A 21,251-nucleotide genomic window follows, 5' to 3' on the forward strand; every position below is an offset into this window, starting at 1 on the left:
CTGGAAGGTACCCAAACATTAGCACAGTTAAACCAACACTGAGTGCTGCGTGCCTCATTACAAGTTAATTTCACAGAGAGGAAGGGGAGGCTAAGTGCTTGTTGATGGGGGTCGAATAGTTGTTTGCAATCCAAGCATGTAAAAGCATACTCCCTAAAGTCTTACGGAACACGTATTGCTACTTGCAAATGATAAAGATGTCTTTAAGAGGATCTATTTTTGTTCAGTGGAAATAGGACCATATTTCTAACCCTTTGTTGGAAACTGTCCATTTTTCCCTCCACAGCAGCCTTTCTGCTTTGTTCCTTTTATCTTTTAGCATTGTAGAAGGAAATAAAACATGGCATCTGGCAAAAAATACAAACATGGCCACTGCAGCTTTTGGCACCAGTTCATGGTGTGCAGTTTTAAAAATTAAAGTATACAATTTATCTACTATATATGAAACTGAATGTTTCTGGACTACACAATCCCATAAATATTGAGGTGTTTATTTTAACACAGCAAAAACAAAATCAGATCAAGAGTTAAAATGTTTCTTTTTTTTCCTATTTTTCTCTCACATTTATCATGGAATTTCATTTGAAGGTAGTAGTTTCCATTTGGGAGTTTTGGAAACACTGCTTGGAAAAATACCATTCTATGTGTCAAACTCTGTTATCTTTTGTGTTTTTCATAGATTTGATCAGAAAAGTTGAAATAAACTGTAGTTTAGCAACACTGCCAGTAAAAATGTTCTGAAACAAAAAAAATAAGTTCTTTGCAAACTTTTAAAATAACTGAACAATATACACCAGTAAATTAGGTTAAAAATTAAAAAGAAGAAAAAGAAAATCCTTGAAAACGACCAGATACCGTATTACATACGACAATGACCAGAAAACTATTAAAATACTAGTACTAAGAATAGCCCAAGAGACAGTGTGTAAATAGTCTCATGGAAAGGTTACACTTAAATTAACTTGTTCCGGTGTGCTGTCAAATCATTATGTCATGGCAGCAGTTTGCTTTTTCACTGCTGTTATTTTGAATGAAGCAGACTGCATAACATCACAGGGGAAAATCTTGTTGACACAGCAATCACTGTGACTGTGTTTGCGCTGCCAGTGAGTTTTCATCCTCCCCCACATGACTGATAATATGACAACATCCTGCATATAGGAGAGACCCATCTAAACTAATTAAATCTGCCCCTCTTTGCAACATCAGAACAACACTTGCTAAGCCTGCAGCAGCAGAATTGGAAAACAAAGATAAAGACTTATGAGGTAAACATCTACTTAGAAGTGCCATAATTTGGAACACAGCAAAAAACTTTGCATACTTTTCATTTTGGGATCAGAACAAAAAGCACATCTCACACTGATAGAAAAAAAACTGTGCACAAGAATTAATTATAAAATATGTTTTGTTTTTCTCTTTGTTTTTTGGCCAAACTCTGGTCATTTTAAAAATAAGCTTCAATTTCATAAATATATATTATAATGTACATTAGAGCTCTGGAAGAACACAAAATCTGTAGTTTTCCTGATTTCACATTTAGCATCTGTTTCTGAGTACAACACAAACAAAAATGTTGCAATTATCCAAGAAAAGAAAAATCATATAATGTTATGCTCATCTTGGTTTAAACTGTGTATTCTATATTGTCACATGTGTGGGAAAGTGATGATGCCATTGGCATAAAAATAAGATGCATTTTCATTCACTGCTTTCATGTATCCAGCATGCTCTCCACCAGTGTCAGAGTTCAAAAGATCACCTAATCAGTACCTCATTAAACAGACTGATGTGTGCTTATGTTTGGATTCAACAAGTGCTGTCAAATGGAACAGCAATCATGCATGCAGGCACTGATTAACAAACATTTTTCAATGTTTTCAGAAGTACAACATTGATATCTTTGTACATTAAAGCAATTCTCACTGTGTTTACCTTCTCCTCATACCTAAATGTAGATGTAATGCTCTGCCAGCAAATCACATGAGAGGCAGTGATAGTAGTCATTTAGTGTTGCAGTGGTGTCAAGCTTCCATAGAGAGCTCAGTATTACCCTGGAGCAGGAAAATTCATCTCCATCTAAATGATAAGACTCATCTCCGCCATTGCAAAAAACAAAAAAGAACCATTTGCCAGCACAAGTCTTGCGATAAACTGATCTCCTGTCATTAAAATTGCCTGTGTGAAAAAAGAGAACAATGCTGATACACAAATCCTCTGGCTGACTGCACACATTCACATCAGGTTTGAGTGATTTTAGCAGCTTCGCCATTGATCCGGGTGTATATTTGCGCACGCCTTCACAACTTATCTGAGCCTACAACTTGTAGTGAGTCATGTAGCTCAAGGAGAGTGGGGAGGGGAAATCATTTTTTAATGCAAATGACACAGCCCAGGGAAGAGCACAGCCTTAAGTGGGAGCTGTTTGAATGCAAATCTCACACTTCCATCTGTTTCCATTCCCTTCAGGAAGAACACGGGGGCTTTACCTGTTTTAGCGCCCCCTTCTGGGAACAGCTGTTTCTGTAAACCTGCACAAGCAATGTGCTGACCGTATTAGAGCTCTGTTTGTTCTCGGGTCATAAATCTGCTCCATAAACATCTGCCGCCCCTTCTTATTGAACCGTTTCCACAATGCACACAGCTCCACTGCTAAACATCGTCAAGACATGACAAATTCCATTTATTTAGCACCCGGGATATTTATTTTGCTGCACCTTATTATACTTCTAAAGCATCTGCAGTTTTGCTTATTAATTTTAGCTTTAAAAGTTCTGCTAACTAAGGCAGCAAGGTTATATGTTAAATAAAGGAGCTGTGAAAAAAAGTTTTCTGTGAAGCACTAAAGATGAGTTTCCTTACAAAAAGAAATAATTTTTGTGAAAAAATAAAGCTTGAACAAAAACATGCAACTTCTGCTCTCCAAGGTCAAACAAGTGAAAGAGAGATGCCATATTTTCATGGTTTATTTAGTCTTCATCTTGTCGGTGCACTCGGCTGAGTTCAGTGTGTTTATTGAAAATGAAATTAAAACGATATAAAAAGTGAAGCCGAAGGAATCAGACATCGGCACATATACAAATCTCACAGTTGGATAAAGCTTCCTTGAGCCAATAAGTAACTAAGTTGCTACCTTTGCAAATTCAAAAGAAAATCCCATATTTCTGTAATGGGAAAAATATATCTCAAAAGAAATTTTGGCAGTATTGTTCTAAAACTGCTGACAGATCTTGGGAGTGTGCTGACAGACTTAACCCCTAGATTGTGGAAAGTGCTATTGGTAGCTCTCCTTTAAAAGGCCACTCTATTGAAAACCCAAAGTGGAAATGTGCACTCAGCAGAAATCTCCCTGTGTGAGGAATTACCAAGACCTCATGGTGGCTTTATTACATGCACAAACACACGCACACACATACTTGAGTACACACGTATCCAGCCATTCAGAGATTTGAATATACACTCAGCAGAAATATTCACACACAACGACAGGTTAACACCTGCGTATAAATACGGCTCAGTCCTTTCAGCACAGGAAAGGCCAGAAACACAAACCCTGAAGTCAGCTATGAGTAGAGGTTTCTGAGCACACTTCCTCTGAGCATAGGCGGGGAGTGCGGTGGGGGAGGCATAATCAAAATAATGTAATTTAGGGCCCCTGCATGTTTTCATCAAATTGGCCCTAAAAACTGCAGAGCAATAAATTTAATAAGATTTATGCCATGGTTTTTTTTTCTTGATCCTGCATTCTCTTAGCTTGATCAAAATAAGTAAACATACATAGCATACAAAGCACAGTATAAAAAGAGAGTCTTCATGGCTAGAATTCTTTTTTTTTTTAAAGTTTGTTTAATATTGCTTTACGTGGGCTGATATGATTCAGTTTGCTTGGGGCAATCAAATATAAAAGCTCCTTAAGTTCAAGATAAAATATTCTTTAGAAAGAGAACATCAGTCAGTCAGCTCCCGGGCTGCTGTTCTTTAGGTGACTTTGACTGCTGACCCCTTTCACTCCTCCCCCCACAGAGCCAGGAAGGTAAGAAGCCTGTTCCCTTTTAAGAATCAATAAACTATCACATGATCATTTACTGCGTCTCTAGGGCTGGAAGCTAACAACCTTTTATAAGTGTTTTTTTTTTTTTTCACAACAAGGTGATATGAAGTAATGTTATATGTGAGGTCATTTTAGATCAGTTATACATCTTTTTAGCCAGTAGACAGACAGATTGCATTCTTTGGAGAAAATCTATTTCTAATTGGGAGAAAAGTTCAAACGGTCTTTTTTCTTTTTAAATAAAAAAAAGTATTTGGATAGGGAATGACAAAGATAGCACTTTGTTCAGGACCCCACTGAGATTTACAAAATAATATGTGTTATAAAGGTAATGCTGTGTATATATTACTAAAGTTTAATATTTCAACAGTGTATTTCAAAATTATTCAGACCACTCTGAACTATTTCTCACATCTTCTCCTTAAAACCATTAATGGTCCTGTTTTTGACAGACCAGAAAAATAAGTGTTTATACTTCCTTACTTCCTTTAATACTTTCTTTAACTTGTTTTCATTTGGAGCTACATCACTCCAGTTAGTATAACTGAAGTACTATTTTGGGAAGGACTTAAATTTAATGCACATCCAGTCTAATTTTTAACTATTTTCCAAACAGCAATGGGTAAAAATATCAATCTATCGATGTCAAATCAGGTCAGAAAACATTTAACTATTAATTTTTTAAAAAGTCACTTGCTTACATCCACCCAGTCCATGTACAGTCTAGGAAGGGATAGACAAGCAAAAACATTATATATACAATAACTATAAATGGAAATAAAGCATAAGGTGCCAGCAACAGTTAAAACTAAGCCTGAGCATTGTGGTGTATGAGGCATACATTTACAACAAAGAAATATGAATTAAGGAAATACATCAAACAGCAGCTCAGAGTTGGTTACTACTAGCTTTCAAAAGTTCATCCACAGATGTGAAAATCCAAAAGACCTGAGGCTGCTTTTGCTGCAATAGCTGGTAATGAGTAGTATCGGCTCAATGAGACTTAACATGTGTGCAGACTTCCCTACCCAGATTTATGTGTAAAAAATTTTGAAAAACAAGTATTGCTTTCCTTTCCACTTCACAATTGTGCTCTGCTACACAGCATAAAATCCTAATCAATTGTCTTGGCATTTTGGTTATAACATGACAAAATTTAAATAAGTCTAAAAAATAAGTAAGAGTATGTGTGAATGAATCTGCATGTGGGATATGGATAAGCAAAAACAAGACAGATGCTGAATAAGGGCACAAGAGTAAGGTGATACTCCCACAAATGTTTAGATACAAAAACAGTGAGTAAGAGTTGAAATAATAAAATATTTTAGATGTTGCATAAGACTGACAGACTGTTTGCTGCTATTATTGCACCTTTCTGAGTATCTTGGCAAGATTGGATTTTACATCACAAATAAATGCTTAACTTATCAGTATTGTATGCATCATACCTAAATTATCAGAAAATCTGGTCTCAGAGCTACAGATTACTGCAGTTACTTTATGTTTTATGACACTACATTTTGACACATCTGCTTCTTAATGGTACTGCAGGTGTTTTCAGCTTAAAGGGGTGATTAGCCCTTCCCTCAGTTTGCAGGCAGCCTGAAATAAGCTTTGAATTACACAACAAAACACACCTTGAAGCGGTGCTCATAGGAGGCTGATGGAGCTGTCACTCATACTGTCAAAAAGGCAGCCATGAAAGGATTTCTAATCAGCCAAAGACCGTGTTTTGAACCTGTGAGGTTTGCACTTTGTGTGGGCTTTTAAACGATCTTTAACGACCTAAATATGATAAAGACTGATGGAATTTTATTCATACAGCTCAAAGCACTGACGAGTAGAACTCTAAAAAGAAATCTGTTCCTTCTAGACAGAATGTCCCAGTTTATAACCTGCTTGCACATCACTGTCAAGATTTCAGTATGCAGCGGTATAAAAATGTACCCACTGCACAGAATGACATGCACAAATGGATGTATTAACATAAATGTCCAAATGCATTTAATTTAGTTTTCAACTGAGTGTGTACTGTCGTACTTTGGGGGGGGAAACTGTCTGGACATTTTTATTATATTTCTCCCAAACTGTAAAATTGTTGTCTATTTAAGCAGATAAATTCATAAAACGTCTGATGTGAAAAACCTTTAAATAATATATAAATAAAACATGGACTGCAAAACTAGCATAGATATAGGGCCCATGAGTAGCCAAACAATGAGCACCATTCACACAGAAAATAAAGAGACAGTGGACTGCTACAAAGATGTCAACAGCTATGTTTTGCCCTAAAATGCCAAGTTGCTTCATTGTAGCCAATCAAAAGGACCAAATAAGTCTAGAGATGCAACAAGAAGGGTTTTCTTGATCCATGACAATTTTCAGTTTCCTTTGAGGTGTGACCTGCTACTTCAGATTTTTACCCTATTATTTCTATTTCAATAACTAAAGCACATACGAGAGAAAACTGTGTTGCAGGTTATAGTAGTTAACAAAGTGTAATAAAATTACACATAAAAACATTTGTCCAAATCATACAATGTTTGTTTTTCTTTTATTGCTTTTCTAGTCATATTTAAATGTTTCAGATCAAACAGAGTTCAATTTCAGTCGAAGACAGCTTGCATAAAAGCTAATATTTGGAAGTTATGTTTGCTATTGAGGAGAAATAGCTATTTAAACCAACTTACCTGTGTGGAAATATAATGCTTGTATTGCTAAATTATGGATTTACTTAGATTAACTAAATGTCTTGGCTCAGTTTCACCAGCAACAACCAGAGCCTGTCTGACAACATCGAGGTTAAAACAAATTATCCTCCAAACAATAGAAATTAATATGACAGCTCAGAAATTAAGTCATTAACAATAATCAGTCTAGAAAAAAGGTTGTAGAACTATTTATAAAAACATTTTAAACAGAAGGGAACTACCAAAGAGGATTATGTAGAAATGACAGTAACATGGAACAGCAGTGAACCTTCCCAGTAATGACCAGCCTACAAAAATGACTTCAAGAAGGAATCAACAACACACTTATAAATTCTGCTGTCAACCAGAGCAAGGAGAATGTACGACCATCAGTTCGTGACTTCATCCTCAAGGACACTTGGGTTACGTAGATGGATACTGATCTAAAGAAAAGCAAATCTACCAATGGCTTAAAAGCAGTAATAAAAAAGAAGGTTTTAGAGTGACCTTGTCATAGTCTGACTTGAGTCCAACTGACTCTTACAACAGATCTAATATGCATAATGACTAAATTCATAGTTACATCTGAAGTAAGACAAGTTTTTTTAAAACCCGTCTTACACAATTGAACTGACTTTCATGTACGGGCACTGTATGCAGGGCCGGATTTAGGAGGGTGTGGGCCCCTGGGCTTGAGCCATAGTGCGGGCCATGCTTAGTCATAGTTATACAATTGCACATTAACATGCACACACTATATATAATAAATAAATAAATATATATATATATATATTAAGTCATTAACATATATATATATATATATATATATATATATATATATATATATATATATATATATATATATATATATATATAGTACAGACCAAAAATTTGGACACACCTTTCTAATTCAATGGGTTTTCTTTATTTTCATGACTATTTATAAGGCAAGAAATCCCACTTATTAACCTGAGAGGGCACACCTATGAAGTGAAAACCATTTCAGGTGACTACCTCTTGAAGCTCATCAAGAAAATGCAGAGTGTGTGCAAAGCAGTAATCACAGCAAAAGGTTGCTACTTTGAAGAAACTAGAATATAAGGGGTATTTTCAGTTGTTTTACACTTTTTTGTTTAGTGCATATTTCCACATGTGTTATTCATAGTTTTGATGCCTTCAGTGTGAATCTACAATGTCAATAGTCATGAAAATAAAGGAAACTCATTGAATTAAAAAGTGTGTCCAAACTTTTGGTCTGTACTGTATATATATGTATATGGTGGGGTTTCAACAATGCCACCAAAATCCTCTTCGCCAGTGATAAAATTAAGGTATTCTGACCTTATTCATTCACAAAAATTGAGGGCCCTGAAAAAATCTTTCAGGGACCTCAAAATGCAGGGGCCCTGGGCCCGGTAAGCCCATGCTAAAATCTGGGCTTGACTGTATGTTTGTTTAAATGCACTTTGAAGTCAGTGCTTTCCTTTGCACATTAACATTGTGCATTAGTGTGTTTTAAATTTGATTGACTGCAGTCTTGTCCTCTTTTCTAAGACAGATTTATTCCATGGGGGACAAATCAATTATCTCATCTTATCTTACCATAATCAATGAAGGCCTCTTTCCCAAGCAGTTCAACATTACTGCTTACAACTTTCCTTACAAGTAAACTTTTTTAAAAACAAGAAAATGTAGAAAATGACAAATTTGACTGCCAGTCTCCCTGTATAGTTTTGATGATGCAGTGTGTACAGCCTCCAACTAAATTCATTCAGTAGGCAGTGGACTACTTAATCTTACTGCTGCTGCCTCATTATCAGCCAACACTGGCTACTCTGTGCACTTTGTGGTTTTCTGTGCTTTTCAGAAGGGCTTTGACCTTAATAGTTTATATGGACAGCTGTTTATGTTTGCAAGATGCAACTCAGACTGTTGTGGTTACAGGGTCATCAGCACTATCACCAATAAATGGAACACTTGCAAAAAAAAATAAGGCTACATCCAGACATGCACTGAATGTTAAACTTGTTTGTTACTGAGTCAAAAAGTGTTTCTGCTTGGCTTGTCTTCTAGAAAAAACTAAAACGAGATCTTAGAGTGACACTAGATGTTTTTGTTATTCATTTGATAATAATGAGGAGCAGTGGTGTATTGTTTCTGAACTCTTAACTCTAATCTTAATGTTTTAATTATGTGTGATCTGTTGTATTGCATCTTTGTCAGAATGTGTCTGCAGTTGAAGAGCTCGACCAACTAATTTTATTTTCTGTGGCCAATGAATTAAAACACAGTTGAACTGATTAACCTTCATGCTTTGTAAACATAAATAAAGCTGATCTTTAATACTGCATGCAATATCACACAATCTTGTGATTTCCCCCAAAAATTCCATTACATCATCACTTTGTACATGACAAAGTGATGTACAAACTGTAGCATACAGTTAAATACAGTATTTAACTGTTATGCTACAGTTAAATACTGTAGCATAACATCATACTGTCTCCCACCCACTGTGGGATGTTTAGAAAGAGGGGGAGCATGACATTATCTCTGGAATACTGACATAAGAGTGTTGTGCTGCCGTATCAAGTTACGTTTATGCACCACCCTTTAGTTGTTTTCTCCATGGTGCAATAAAAGTCAAATGCAACTTACTCGTTTGGTGACTCAGCGGCTGGAACATCTACAAAAAAAAAAAGAAAAATCAGCGACCATGAGATAAATAAATGAAACCTAGGGCAAGCTTTTTTTTTATTGTAAATACATATATTTTTAATATCAAAACATTGTAGGTCCAAATATGTGATGGATCTTGAACTAATATTGTGATAAGAGAAAAAAAAATCTGTTTTGGGAGTTATCCAAGTATGAAGTTGATTTACAGCTTTTGCATTAGAGCCTCCACTTTGTCTGGTTGTTGAGCACTCCCACTGCAAATGTTGAACAAAACAGGTTTTGTTCAACAAATGCTCTCATCGATTTCTGTTGGATCCAATCAAGTAAACTCATGTCATCTGATGAGGTGGTGATCGGAATTCCAGCCACTCTCACTCCTAGGTTGTATAACAGGCCTCTGAAACACATTATTATCATCGCCCAGAACTCCCCCGTGCATCTCAGCAGCCCACTTAACGGATTACCACACATAGATGTGGTAGAAAAGCATTTTAATTAAGCCCTAATCGCTTCACTTTGTCCAACAGAACCTCTTCAAGACCTAAATCCCCTGCTTTATCTGGCCGTGTAATTAGCAGCACCTGTTTGGCACCATTCTCCATGTGGTAAATATATCATACTTATACATAGAAAGTTAGCTCTTCTCTCTAATGCTGACTGCCTCAGGCAACAATCAAATCCAATTAAGTGGAGCTTAAAACCACATAAAATACATTCATTACTACACAAAATCGATCATATTACATAAAAATTATTAGTTCTACATTTCTAAGCAAATTTATCCAACAGGAGCTACAGCACTGATGCAATGTATGTGCTTATTTATCCTGTTCATAAACAGCTAGATGACACTGTAGAAGTTAAAGGGATGGACTTGTGGGTTTTGGCTAATTACAGCAACTATAACTGCCTTGTCTCAAAATGATTTACACTTCTGAAGACTAGACAGTGTTTAATTAACTGTGGAACTCCTTCTCAAGTGGAGGGAAATTATATAGTGGATTTTTTTTCCACCTTTATGCATAATTAAGTTGCATTTTTTCCCTCCACTGCACATTTATTTTTAATCCTCTTTTGCAGCTAACAGAGGTGGAGGTCATCTTTGATAACTTGAAGACCCTGAAAAAACTCTTTGCCCACCCATACGGATTTTTTTATGAACTCTCCTGAGTTAATCTCCAGTGAACATTCTTCATATTTCTATTTGGTAGCTATTTATTTTTCCCTGACCCCTAATCAATTTCCAGCCTTAATCAAAAATTAAGTTGTGTGAAAATTTGATTTCAAAACATATCAAATGATTATTAAGCAACATTTTTGAGTCTTAATGAGGTCATAATAAATAAATAATGTGTTATTATCATTATCAGTACCATTACTGCTAGTGTTCTAAACACTGAAGTGAGTACATACATGTACACATACAATCTTACTGTAAAAATCTTAAATTGGAAATCAGTCAAGTTTCAGACGTTTTGTGTTGCATCAGTACTGAGGTCACAGAACATACTTCAGCTCAAGTTTATGTTACTATGTCATTACTAGATCAACAGTCAAATAATATTATGCTCAATGTAATAAACATGTTTTTTAAACATCCCAGTTTACATCTGCAAAAATAAACAATTAAGATTTTTTTTTAAAAATATGATAGAATGTTGTAAATGTCTGAGGTAAATATAAATGACAATTTAAAATAATAAATTCTTAATTAAAAAAACAATCATAATTAGTAATTGCATTTTAACCCCTTTTGAAAGTGAAAAAATACTTTGAGAATAGTGCAGCGATTCAAAGTTTTCAACTTCTAACCCACAAAACATGTGTAAGTGTACATTCAGCACTTAAAGGACCGATGGAAAAGACAGAAAAATCAAAAAAGCTCATTATACTACAATTCAGATGTATTTTGAGAGCTTATGTTATTAAAATAATGGAATTAATATGTTAATATCCAACCTGTAATTTAAAGATATTTCTAAAGATTTTCTCAAATCTCCACATTTAGTGCAGCATGACTCCTAGCAGAGTCCCCAAGCCAATGGGAACCACTACTGTGGTGTTAAGTTCATACACATGTTAATACATACATTACTTTAATGTAATTTGCATTTTCAGAAAATTAATTCTTATATTGAGACAAATTTGGCAGACACAAAATCTTTAAAGGGGATCCAAGGTGCTGATTGAGACATCTCTAATTAGCTCACAGAAGCTTATTCTGTCTGACATGGGCTGTATCAGATGGTACAATAAAATCATTTGTGCAGTTCTTTTCTATTGTCTTTTTTTTGTTGTTATGTTCAAGCTCCACTATTATATTTCACTTGCAACCATCATCTTAGTACCGGTAATATAAATCTAAACATTGAAAACATTAGATGAGGTGCCTTTTTTCAATGTGTAAATGAAATTTGAAGAGAACATGTTGGTATGCATTTTCTGTTTTCTTTTATTATGCAAGAGTTATTTAGTCTTGGCACAGTTTTTGTTAGATTTACGTTGGTTAGAATAGCTGAATCTTAGGTAATCAGATTCACTGACAAAGAATGAAAATGGGGCTGACACATCAATGCTGAACAACAAGCTAAGGAAAAGCATAACATAATGGATACATACTGCAACATCACATTTAATTTCTATCTGCAAATTGGTAATTATGCCTTTTTTTATTTTTGTCTTTTACCTTTTACAAACAATAGATGCATGTGTGAAATTCAAAAACCAAAGGAGATTCAGTAATAGCTTTACAGGGCAGATTAACTCAATAGCTTTTTTTAACTACTTTAAGTACAATGAACCAAACTCGGTAACTTCTTCATGAGGTGATAAAATAACTCCTGTCATGTTAAAATTTTATTTTATTTTTGCAAAGATGGATTTAAATGTTAATTACTATCTTTGGTGACTATAAATTCTATGAGACCTGATAAAGACTTGTCATATTGTGTGTGTAAAAGACCTTAACATTGAGACTAGCATGCACCATCAGCTACTTGTGCAGGTTCAGCAACTAACTTTTAAGATGAACCATACTGAAAAATATTTATAATCCACTGCTGCAGCAGACTAAGCATTTAATCATCTTTAAGAATGAGTGGTGAAGATTTATTTAGCTTCAGTTTAAATAGAACAGTCTAAAAATGAGTTACCAGTGGTGGGAATTGAAGCCACAATGCTCTCTGGTCCAGCAGGAGATGGATGTTTAAAATGCTGTGTGCAGTCTGTAGCTACAGCACCTGATGCCTTGTTGTTGTCATTTTTTGGCACACAGACGGGTGTAATACATTCCGAGGTGACGTCTTCCTGAGCTTTTTCCTCATCTGTGCTGTCATCAAACATAAACTCTTCCCCTTGCTCTTCATCCTCCTCCTCTTCATCATCTTTTGGTGGTTGGTGAGATATCGCAGACGACATTACTGCAGAGAGAGTCAATATCAAGTATGTTAAAAATTAGTTAGCAGGTAGATCTTTTACAACACATTTAAAATTAAAATCATTGTAAAACAGCAACAAACGGATCATTTCAGCATAGCATTTGTATAAAAATATCACATAGTACATTATGTCTACTTTTTAAATGAACATGCACCAATCTGCTAATATTTTTATCTAAAAAGTATTATAATATGTACAGTCACACTGGTAGATATTAGGTTTTGATGGATACATTGGTAGATGTTGTTTTATTTATAAAGTGAAGTGTTACAAACACTAATAAAAGAAAAAAGTTGCAGGTAATTTGATGAAGGAGTTTTAAACTAAGCAGAAAATTAAGAATTATTCTAGGATGTGATATGATTTCTACTGAGCTTAAAGCTCAAAACAAAATGCAAAGAATATTTATGTGCAAAATGTGTATATCAAATATATGGGCACAAATTTCATAAATATTTGGTACTTTAAAATCCGAATTAGCTGTGATTTGAATTTTGTAAACTTAAAAACAAAATGGCTCAGAATTGTATTTTTGTGCATCCATAAGGAGCATATTTATATAATATCAACCTATTTTAGAAGAAGAAAAAGAAAATATTTTCTGTACATACAAACATTTATATACTGCTCTTTTAGGTCTTTTTTAAAATATCTCATAAAATTTATATTTATTGTCTGTATTGGCTGTTTCACAAGCTGTTAGCATGTGAAACCTAAGTCAAATTCCTTGTCTGTGTATACAGACATGGCCAATAAATCTGATTTCTGAAGGAGAAAAAAAATATTAAGACCACATTATAACCTGCAACCTGCAGATTCACCTAATGTGAATTAACATGGAGACATAAATCAGATACCCATAGCTCCCACTCGTGTTATTTAAGGCACAGTAAAAAGGTAAATAGTCTGGAAGAATGGAATGTGTTCTTATCTCTGTAAACATGCCAAAGCTGCTTAACTAAACAGCCGCATAAAAAATAAATTAGAGATAAAAAAAAATCTCTGTTGTACAGAACAGCACTGAACCGAAATGTACTTTTAGCACTTAATCTACCCTTAACAAAAGGTCCTTCAGTTCATGCAGAACTGACTGTTGAAAAAAAAACAACTTTTCAAAGAAAATATATAAATGACTTATTATTAAAAAGTAGCAAAAGTAATTTATATTTCAAACAAATGCAGAGAAATAAGGCATGAATTGAAATTCAAGCACAGTAGTAATATATAGACATTTGAGAAACTGGGTGCTTAATTACAAAGTCAAGAAAAGGCAGAGCTATAGATTAATTAAGATACTCCCAACAACCAACACAAGTTCTCCAAAGTTGTAGACCCCAATTACCTTGGAGGGAGATTTTATCTTATCAGTGAAAACATGCCAAAAACTTCCTTGATGTTTTGGAAATTCAGTTTAGCTACAATGAAAATGTATTAACCAAGATTCAACACTAAGTTGTTTATGTACTTGGATATAGGATGGCACTTTTGGGATTTAAAACTAAGCAGTTCAGTGCAGAGTTATTCACAATTTACACAGTTGATGTAGAATTCAAACAAATACTAAATACATAAATGTATTTGCTCCTTATTGCCAACTTCCCACACACTTATATGGGAAAGTGACATTAATACTTTTTATATGACAATTGCATCCCATTTAAAAGTTTTATTTCAGGATTAGCAATTAAGGAACTATGCCATACCTAATAGCATGGATTTTATTCACATAATAAAGTTGAAAATTGCCCTTTAAATGTGTTTTGTAATGAAAACCTGTTGGCTACAAGTGAATTTTCATTAATTGGCAGAACAATGTAACAATGTTCACCACTGTACTGTGAATCCTTCCAAATCTTAATCTTGAATTATTCTTTGTAGCTGTAGAAAGCAGTTCTGTTGTTTTAAATTAAAATAGGTATTTTTCATGGGGCAGTTTGAAGAATACTGCCCCATGAAGAAAAGCAATACTGCAATACTGCCCCATTGCTTTCTGACCTACATAGAACAAAGAAAACTCCCTCAATGTGTTTTCAGTAATGAGTGGTGAGATGTCAAATATATGCATTGGTATAGATAATACCTGGAGGTATTAAATCTTGACCAACAGTTCTTTTGTGATTTTTCAAACTGGCTTTTGTCTATGATGAGTATGCTTTCAGTGCACGTTAATTTACCACTTCAGAATGTAGCATCTGCTTTCCTCTTTGAGGAACGTTAATGGACATGGTCAGCACACTCAGTGCAATTTCAACAATCATAAAGAACTTGCACATGTCACATTGTTCAAGCTTTATGTCATAAAATCTTAATAGTAACTAATTTCACTATGTTAGCTGGATGATTTAATGAGACATCTGATTGTACGATTTCTCGTAGCAACAGAGCCACATCACAAATGTTCAACGGAGTCACTCCCAAAGTGGGGAGCCAGCACCGCCTCTGACTGTTATTTTAAGAGGGACAGGAGAATTAAAGAAAAACAAAGTAACTAAAACAAAATTATTGTTTGGGGTGAGGAATGCTCTTATTAATAGACAGTTATGTCTGAAGAATAGATCCATCTAAAAACTGTAAGGTCACATTTGTGAACATTTTTTGTTTTCTCTACACACTTATTTTGGGATATCTATTTGGAGACAATTTGAAAGTTAATATCTAATGTTAATTTGTTGTGCTTCTGATTCTCTGAAAGAAGAAAAACCTCAAAAATGTTATGATTGTAATATGCAATATTTGAAAGTAAATAGAAAAAGGAATTCTTGTTTGGGGAAAAAACAACAGGGGGATACTGCATTAACAAGTGAGGTTCTCGACCAAAGTCTATACACTTAGTGATTCTGTTGTGGGGGCATTTTACAATTTTCCACTTTTTCATATTTTGCATATTCTTTTTCAGTTCTCTTTTCTCAGTCCTAACATGCTGCTACTAGTATAAACTTAGACCCTGAGGGATGAACAGAGGCAACACTGATTCAGATGTACTGGGTTTTATCAGCAAAACAAGTTTTCCCTAACGCAGTTGCTTGAAGCCAGGATCGTAACTGAAAATCTGAAAATCCAGTTTAATAAAATGCACCACACCACTTTAAAAACCACTTTTAATACCTTTTGTTTGTTTTCAGGGTGGAGGTGGCATTAATTATTTAGCATTTTTAAGATGAGCAATTCATTCAGAAATCACTCATTTGTGTACAACTCCAGGAGACCACTACAGCCTTTGGACCATTTTTCTTCTTCTGCACCACAAACAAAGCTATGTTGTTTATCCCACTCACTGGTCAAAATAACAATGATCCTTTTGTGGCTGGAAAACTTCTCTTCTGTTCTCAGAATTCATTGTTTCCGCATTTATCAGAGCAGCACAGATTAGCATCAGGTCATTTTGGGTGGTCATTGAGTGACCTGTGTCATGGCTAATGCAGAAAGTAACTTTTAGTTGGAAAAAGTCTTGCTTTTTTATTCAAAAACTAGCAATGCAAAGTTTAATTGAATTCAAAGCTACTATCCTCAGATTAAAGTTATGCTGACTGAGCAACCATTCTCAAATGTGCACTTGAGTGAGATGGAGTGAGCAAAACAAACGGACAATCTCGGGGGTGTAAAAAGCTGGTATCTTGAATTAAAGTTCTACCGGCTAATAGAAATCTGCAACCTTAAAGTTTTGCATCCGGTGAGTTAAAACGTCAGCTATCTTCGATGGCTTTTTTTCCCCCTTTCTTTTAAGCGTATAGGTATTTGGACAATACATCAAAAAGATTGCTGCTTAGAAAAATAAAGAGCCCCAAGAGTGGAGCTGTGTGAAAGCTATTCTTATAGGGAAAATAAGACACATCACAGAATAGAGATGAAACTAGTCATACACACCCTGTCTCTGACCTACATAGAACAAAGAAAACTCTCTCAATGTGTTTTCAGTAATGAGTGGTGAGATGTCAAATATATGCATTGGTATAGACAGATATTGTTTCTATTTAGATGGGTAATGTATGGCCCTCTGGGACATTCGCATGCAGTGTAATTCAATACCATCTTGCTTTCTGTAAGATATTTCTCTGATTTGCATACAAAAGTACTTGGTACTCCTCCACCTTCTTTCCATCCAGCCTTTGATAACAGTGGTGCATCTGTTCAGTACTTGGCAGCTGATTTATGTTGCCCAAGTCCTTCTCAGCTCCCTGTTATATACAACTCCATTTTAACAAGTAGCAATCCTAGGAAATCTTTTTTTTTTCATTATAAACTTTACAACACAAACAACTTATAAGAAGTAAGTTGTATTTGAGACCCCGAATGATTTGCAAATTTGTTGTGCTCTTTTGTAGCTCTTGCAACAGTTTCACAAAGAATGTTTAACCAATAGAAAACATTTCCAAGAAGGACTGGTATGAAACAGACGGGTATACGGATAGACAACAGCAGACAACAGCAGCTGGTGATGACTAAAAAAACAGCATTGCAAAACCTAACAGAAAGTTACTGCAAGCAGAAACGCTTTAAGGTTTTCCTTTTGAGAAAGTGGCACACAAACACTCCATGACAGACCACTGACAACAAAATGTACCAGGAAGAAGCAATTCTGCCTCGAGCTCTACTTCCTTCTTCAGCATCCCTGCAGACTTACTATCAAGAGATTCTGATGTTACTTGGCCAATTTACAAACTGCAAACAGCTACTTGAGAACAGATGGAATATGTCTTTTTTTCGCTGTCAAAAAGCATGACAATCTAAGTGGGAGGCTGTTCACAGGCATTTGTGGATTTCATGGATTTGTTTCAACACAAAGCTACCCTAGCAATAATTTTTTTGAACACAAAGATCTATAACTCTATTGGATAGATCTTACATATGGTACAGTTATTTTATGCTTAACATTAATTAAATTTCAGGTTGCCAGCTGACATTTTAAATGCCATAATGATCTGCACACACTGCGTGATGGGGTTATTGACATGCCTTAGAGACCCTTTATTCTTATTTTTTCTCAGGTTTACTTTCATTTTGACAACTTTCAAAACATGCAAGAATATGTTATGCATTCAGGAGTCAGTTTGGCCTTCATTTGCCCTCTGCTGAGGAGAGTAGAGTCAGTCCACAACAGCAGTGTGATGCTGAAGAAATCCCATTAATCAAGGACACAGTGAGAATAACCTCTACCTCCTATCTGCCATTGCTCTCATCTCACAACGGTGAACTGAACTTGATTTTGTGTTGTACTGTTCACATACTGAACAGAGACAAGAACACACCTCTATCAACCAAGTTATCTTTTTTATCATGGAATGCACAAAATGCTGAAAGTAAAAGAAAATATAAAAAAAACAATTGTGGTGCAGGATCCTTACATTTTCTTGTAAAAATAAAATGTATATGAGGAGGTTCTAAATCTAAAACAGATTTTAGATGTCAAGATTTATGGATTTATCAATAGTATTATTCCTGTTTTGTGTCTACATTTTAAATGGCATTTTGTTAATAAACTAGCAGTCAAACAATAATTCATTTTAAATATGTCCATAATAATTTAAAAAAACTAGAATTACTCTCTCAACAAGTCTATAAACTCAACCTCTCAAAACGCAAGTCTCAGCATGAAAAAGTATCATCATTCCCCAATGTTTGGAGTCTTGTGTTGGATACGCTCCAAAAATTATTCTACCGTGAATACAATATGCAAAGGTTAAGATGCTAAGGTGAAATCTTGTCTCCTGCTGCTGTAGGTGATCACCAAATAGTTGATCGCCAAATAAAAATGCCAAAATTACCAGAAAGACAGAAATCTTGTTTTTCGTCTGCACGTTTGTCTGAGCTGACATCAGTTATTATATTCGCAAATCCATTAACACATATTTTAGATACTGCACAAACCAAAGTGCTTAAGGATGATTCCCTTTATTGATTGTCAGAATGTTATATCCCTAAGGAAGTTGTAATTAAACCACTGTTTAAAGGCCTTGACTGCATCTTAATATTTTTACCATCATCCTTTTCCCAACATCCCATTTATACAAATAACAGTAGTTATGTTCTTATTTACAGGATTAAAGGTTTTGAAAAGCACTATGAGACTTCAAGCTTCACCATACAGACACAGCTAAATAAAAAGATCACCAACGAGCTACTGACTGCATCTGAGAAAGGTCTCAGATCACTCAACAATACTGAACAAAAACGTTTCTGCACGTTTATATGAGACTACTGATATTTTGGGAATAGTTCTTAAGTGATTAATGTTCTTATTAAAGTCTTTTCAAGTTTTCTTTTTACAAATGTCACTCGTGGAGTTCCTCAGGGTTCCTTTAGGGTTACTTCATTGGTCTGGTGATGACACACAGCTTTATATGTCTAAGATCATCTGACTTTTGTCATTTGGCTAAAATACAAGCTTGTGCAAAAGAAATGAAAATCTGAATGTTGTATTTAGAAAATTCTAAATATATATATTTTTATGTTTTATAAAATTCTGAGAAACTGAAACAAAACAGAAAGCAAATTGACAGCTGTACAAGTGTTCATTTGTCTTTATGTTGGAATACAGTGACAATCATTTTGAAAAAAAAGATGATATCATGTGTCTTAAATTATTGATTTCTCTCATGAGAAATATGTTTATCAGCTTGCTTAGCATGTGAAGTAGATTTGGTCCCCTAGCCAGTTTCTGCCTGGCTATGCTCCAGAATAAATTTTACTGGAAGGCCTGTGACTTGGAGCAGAGTGGCAACAGTTGTGACTTGTATATATCTAAATAAGAACAATGTTGAGTCTATAAAAATATTAAGAGCAGTGACGAAGTTATTTTATACCTACTCTTTGATACTGCCTTTAATGTTATTTTAGGTATTGGGTTATCTTTACACGTTTGAGCTTAGGATAACAAAATACAATTCATAGTCTCAACACAAAATAATTCCACATTTTTACTCCCTAAAACCTTAGTTACAGACAGGTTTTCATTTTTCCTTTAGCAGATGTGGTGATAAAAAGACGTAGAAGCCAATCATTTCCAGGCAAATGCACTATTGCTGCAAGAGAAATGGTATAAAACTGATATCTTATAGCAGCTAAGACAGTAAGTAAAACTCCTGCATCTTCAGCAGTAAACCTCCCAAAAGATATAATCTAACATTACCTGTTTAAATATTAGCTTTAAGACAAGCCTGCAGTGTTCTTATTCTGAACTTCCCTGAGTTGTGCTTCCCATGTGCAAAGTTTTGCACCATGCAAATCTCCATTCTAATGTGGTATGAATTTACACAAGAAAATGTTAATCAGATTATGGCTCAAACAGCTGATAAATAGCAAAACAACAAAACTTGGGGTATCAAAACTGGCATTGAGAATCAAGTATTTTTCTAGATATTCCAGCCAATGGAAAATATGGTAAACTGTTTTTTTTTAAAGTCCCAGTCAAATCAGATAATGTGTATAAAAATATACCAGTGAAAAAAAGGCTGTTGATCTTCAGAAGATTTCATGCATCAATACAAAAAAATCTTCCTCCAATTGTGTGGAAATCTAGAATGGAAACTAACAGAGCACAACTATAGGTAACGTGTGCTTGATCTGATTGGATCTTGGATTGTGTTATTTGAAGAGATTACAGGAAAAACTGTGATTTGTGATTGAATAAAGTGGTGTGAGCTTTACAGGAAATTACTTTAGATAAACATAAAGAAGTATTCTTGAATTCTCTCCACAAGGTAAATGATTAGACAGTCTCAGATGACTGTTATGGGCTTGTTGTACATTACAACACTGAACATGTGGAAGGCGTGTCACCACTATCAAATGACTCATTGTGCAGTTGGGCATCAAGGCCTTGTAAATGATGGCGTGAGAACAAGTTTTATCTATTGAAAGAACATGGCTGTCATGTGACAGAAGTATTTGTAATAATTACAACCTATGTATGCTTGGATTGTGGATGTTTGTTGGGAGTCCTGGACTGTAACTAAGGGAGAAAAGTCCTGAGTTTCTTACATCCGGAAAAGAAGGCTGGAACAGTGCATTAGCCTCAAAATGCAAATTTCTTTGGTCTGAACACAGACTGTGTCAGAGGTCCCTTAGCTCCCTCCCTCTCACCCCTTTGCTCCCTGAATCCCCTACTCTTATTCTACTGAACAGCAGCGTGAAATCCATCCTGGGAGGGGCTTTTGTACTCCGGGAAGCAACTGTCAAAACTAGAATGGTGTAGGCCGGACCCCGGCCAGAGGATCTCTTTTTATGGCTTGAGGGACAAGAAGAGCTGTGTAGTGACGCTGAAAAACAGCGGGCTATAGGTGTGGATTTTGGATGAGCTCAAAATCCCTCACTCATCCTGCCTGGAGTCTGTCACAGAAATTGTGGCTATCATAACAAGGCCTCCTGCTCTGTATCCCTGCCGGCTCTCTGAGGCA

At 35.2% G+C, this 21,251-nt stretch overlaps 1 protein-coding gene across 9 annotated transcripts in view; it reads right to left on the reverse strand.

Annotated features, from left to right (window-relative positions):
* arhgef10la (Rho guanine nucleotide exchange factor (GEF) 10-like a) overlaps positions 1-21,251 on the reverse strand; it is a 128,328-nt gene that overhangs the window by 106,350 nt on the left and 727 nt on the right. For all 9 annotated transcript variants that reach the window (XM_028003007.1, XM_028003010.1, XM_028003009.1 and 6 more), the window contains 2 exons: positions 12,573-12,839; positions 9,400-9,427 (listed from right to left, as the gene is read on the reverse strand). In XM_028003007.1, the coding sequence (XP_027858808.1) occupies positions 9,400-9,427; positions 12,573-12,837 (293 nt within the window). In that variant the 5' untranslated portion in view covers positions 12,838-12,839. The remainder of the gene's footprint in view (positions 1-9,399; positions 9,428-12,572; positions 12,840-21,251) is intronic.

This window comes from Xiphophorus couchianus, chromosome 20, assembly GCF_001444195.1.
Source record: "Xiphophorus couchianus chromosome 20, X_couchianus-1.0, whole genome shotgun sequence".
NCBI classification, from domain to species: domain Eukaryota; kingdom Metazoa; phylum Chordata; class Actinopteri; order Cyprinodontiformes; family Poeciliidae; genus Xiphophorus; species Xiphophorus couchianus.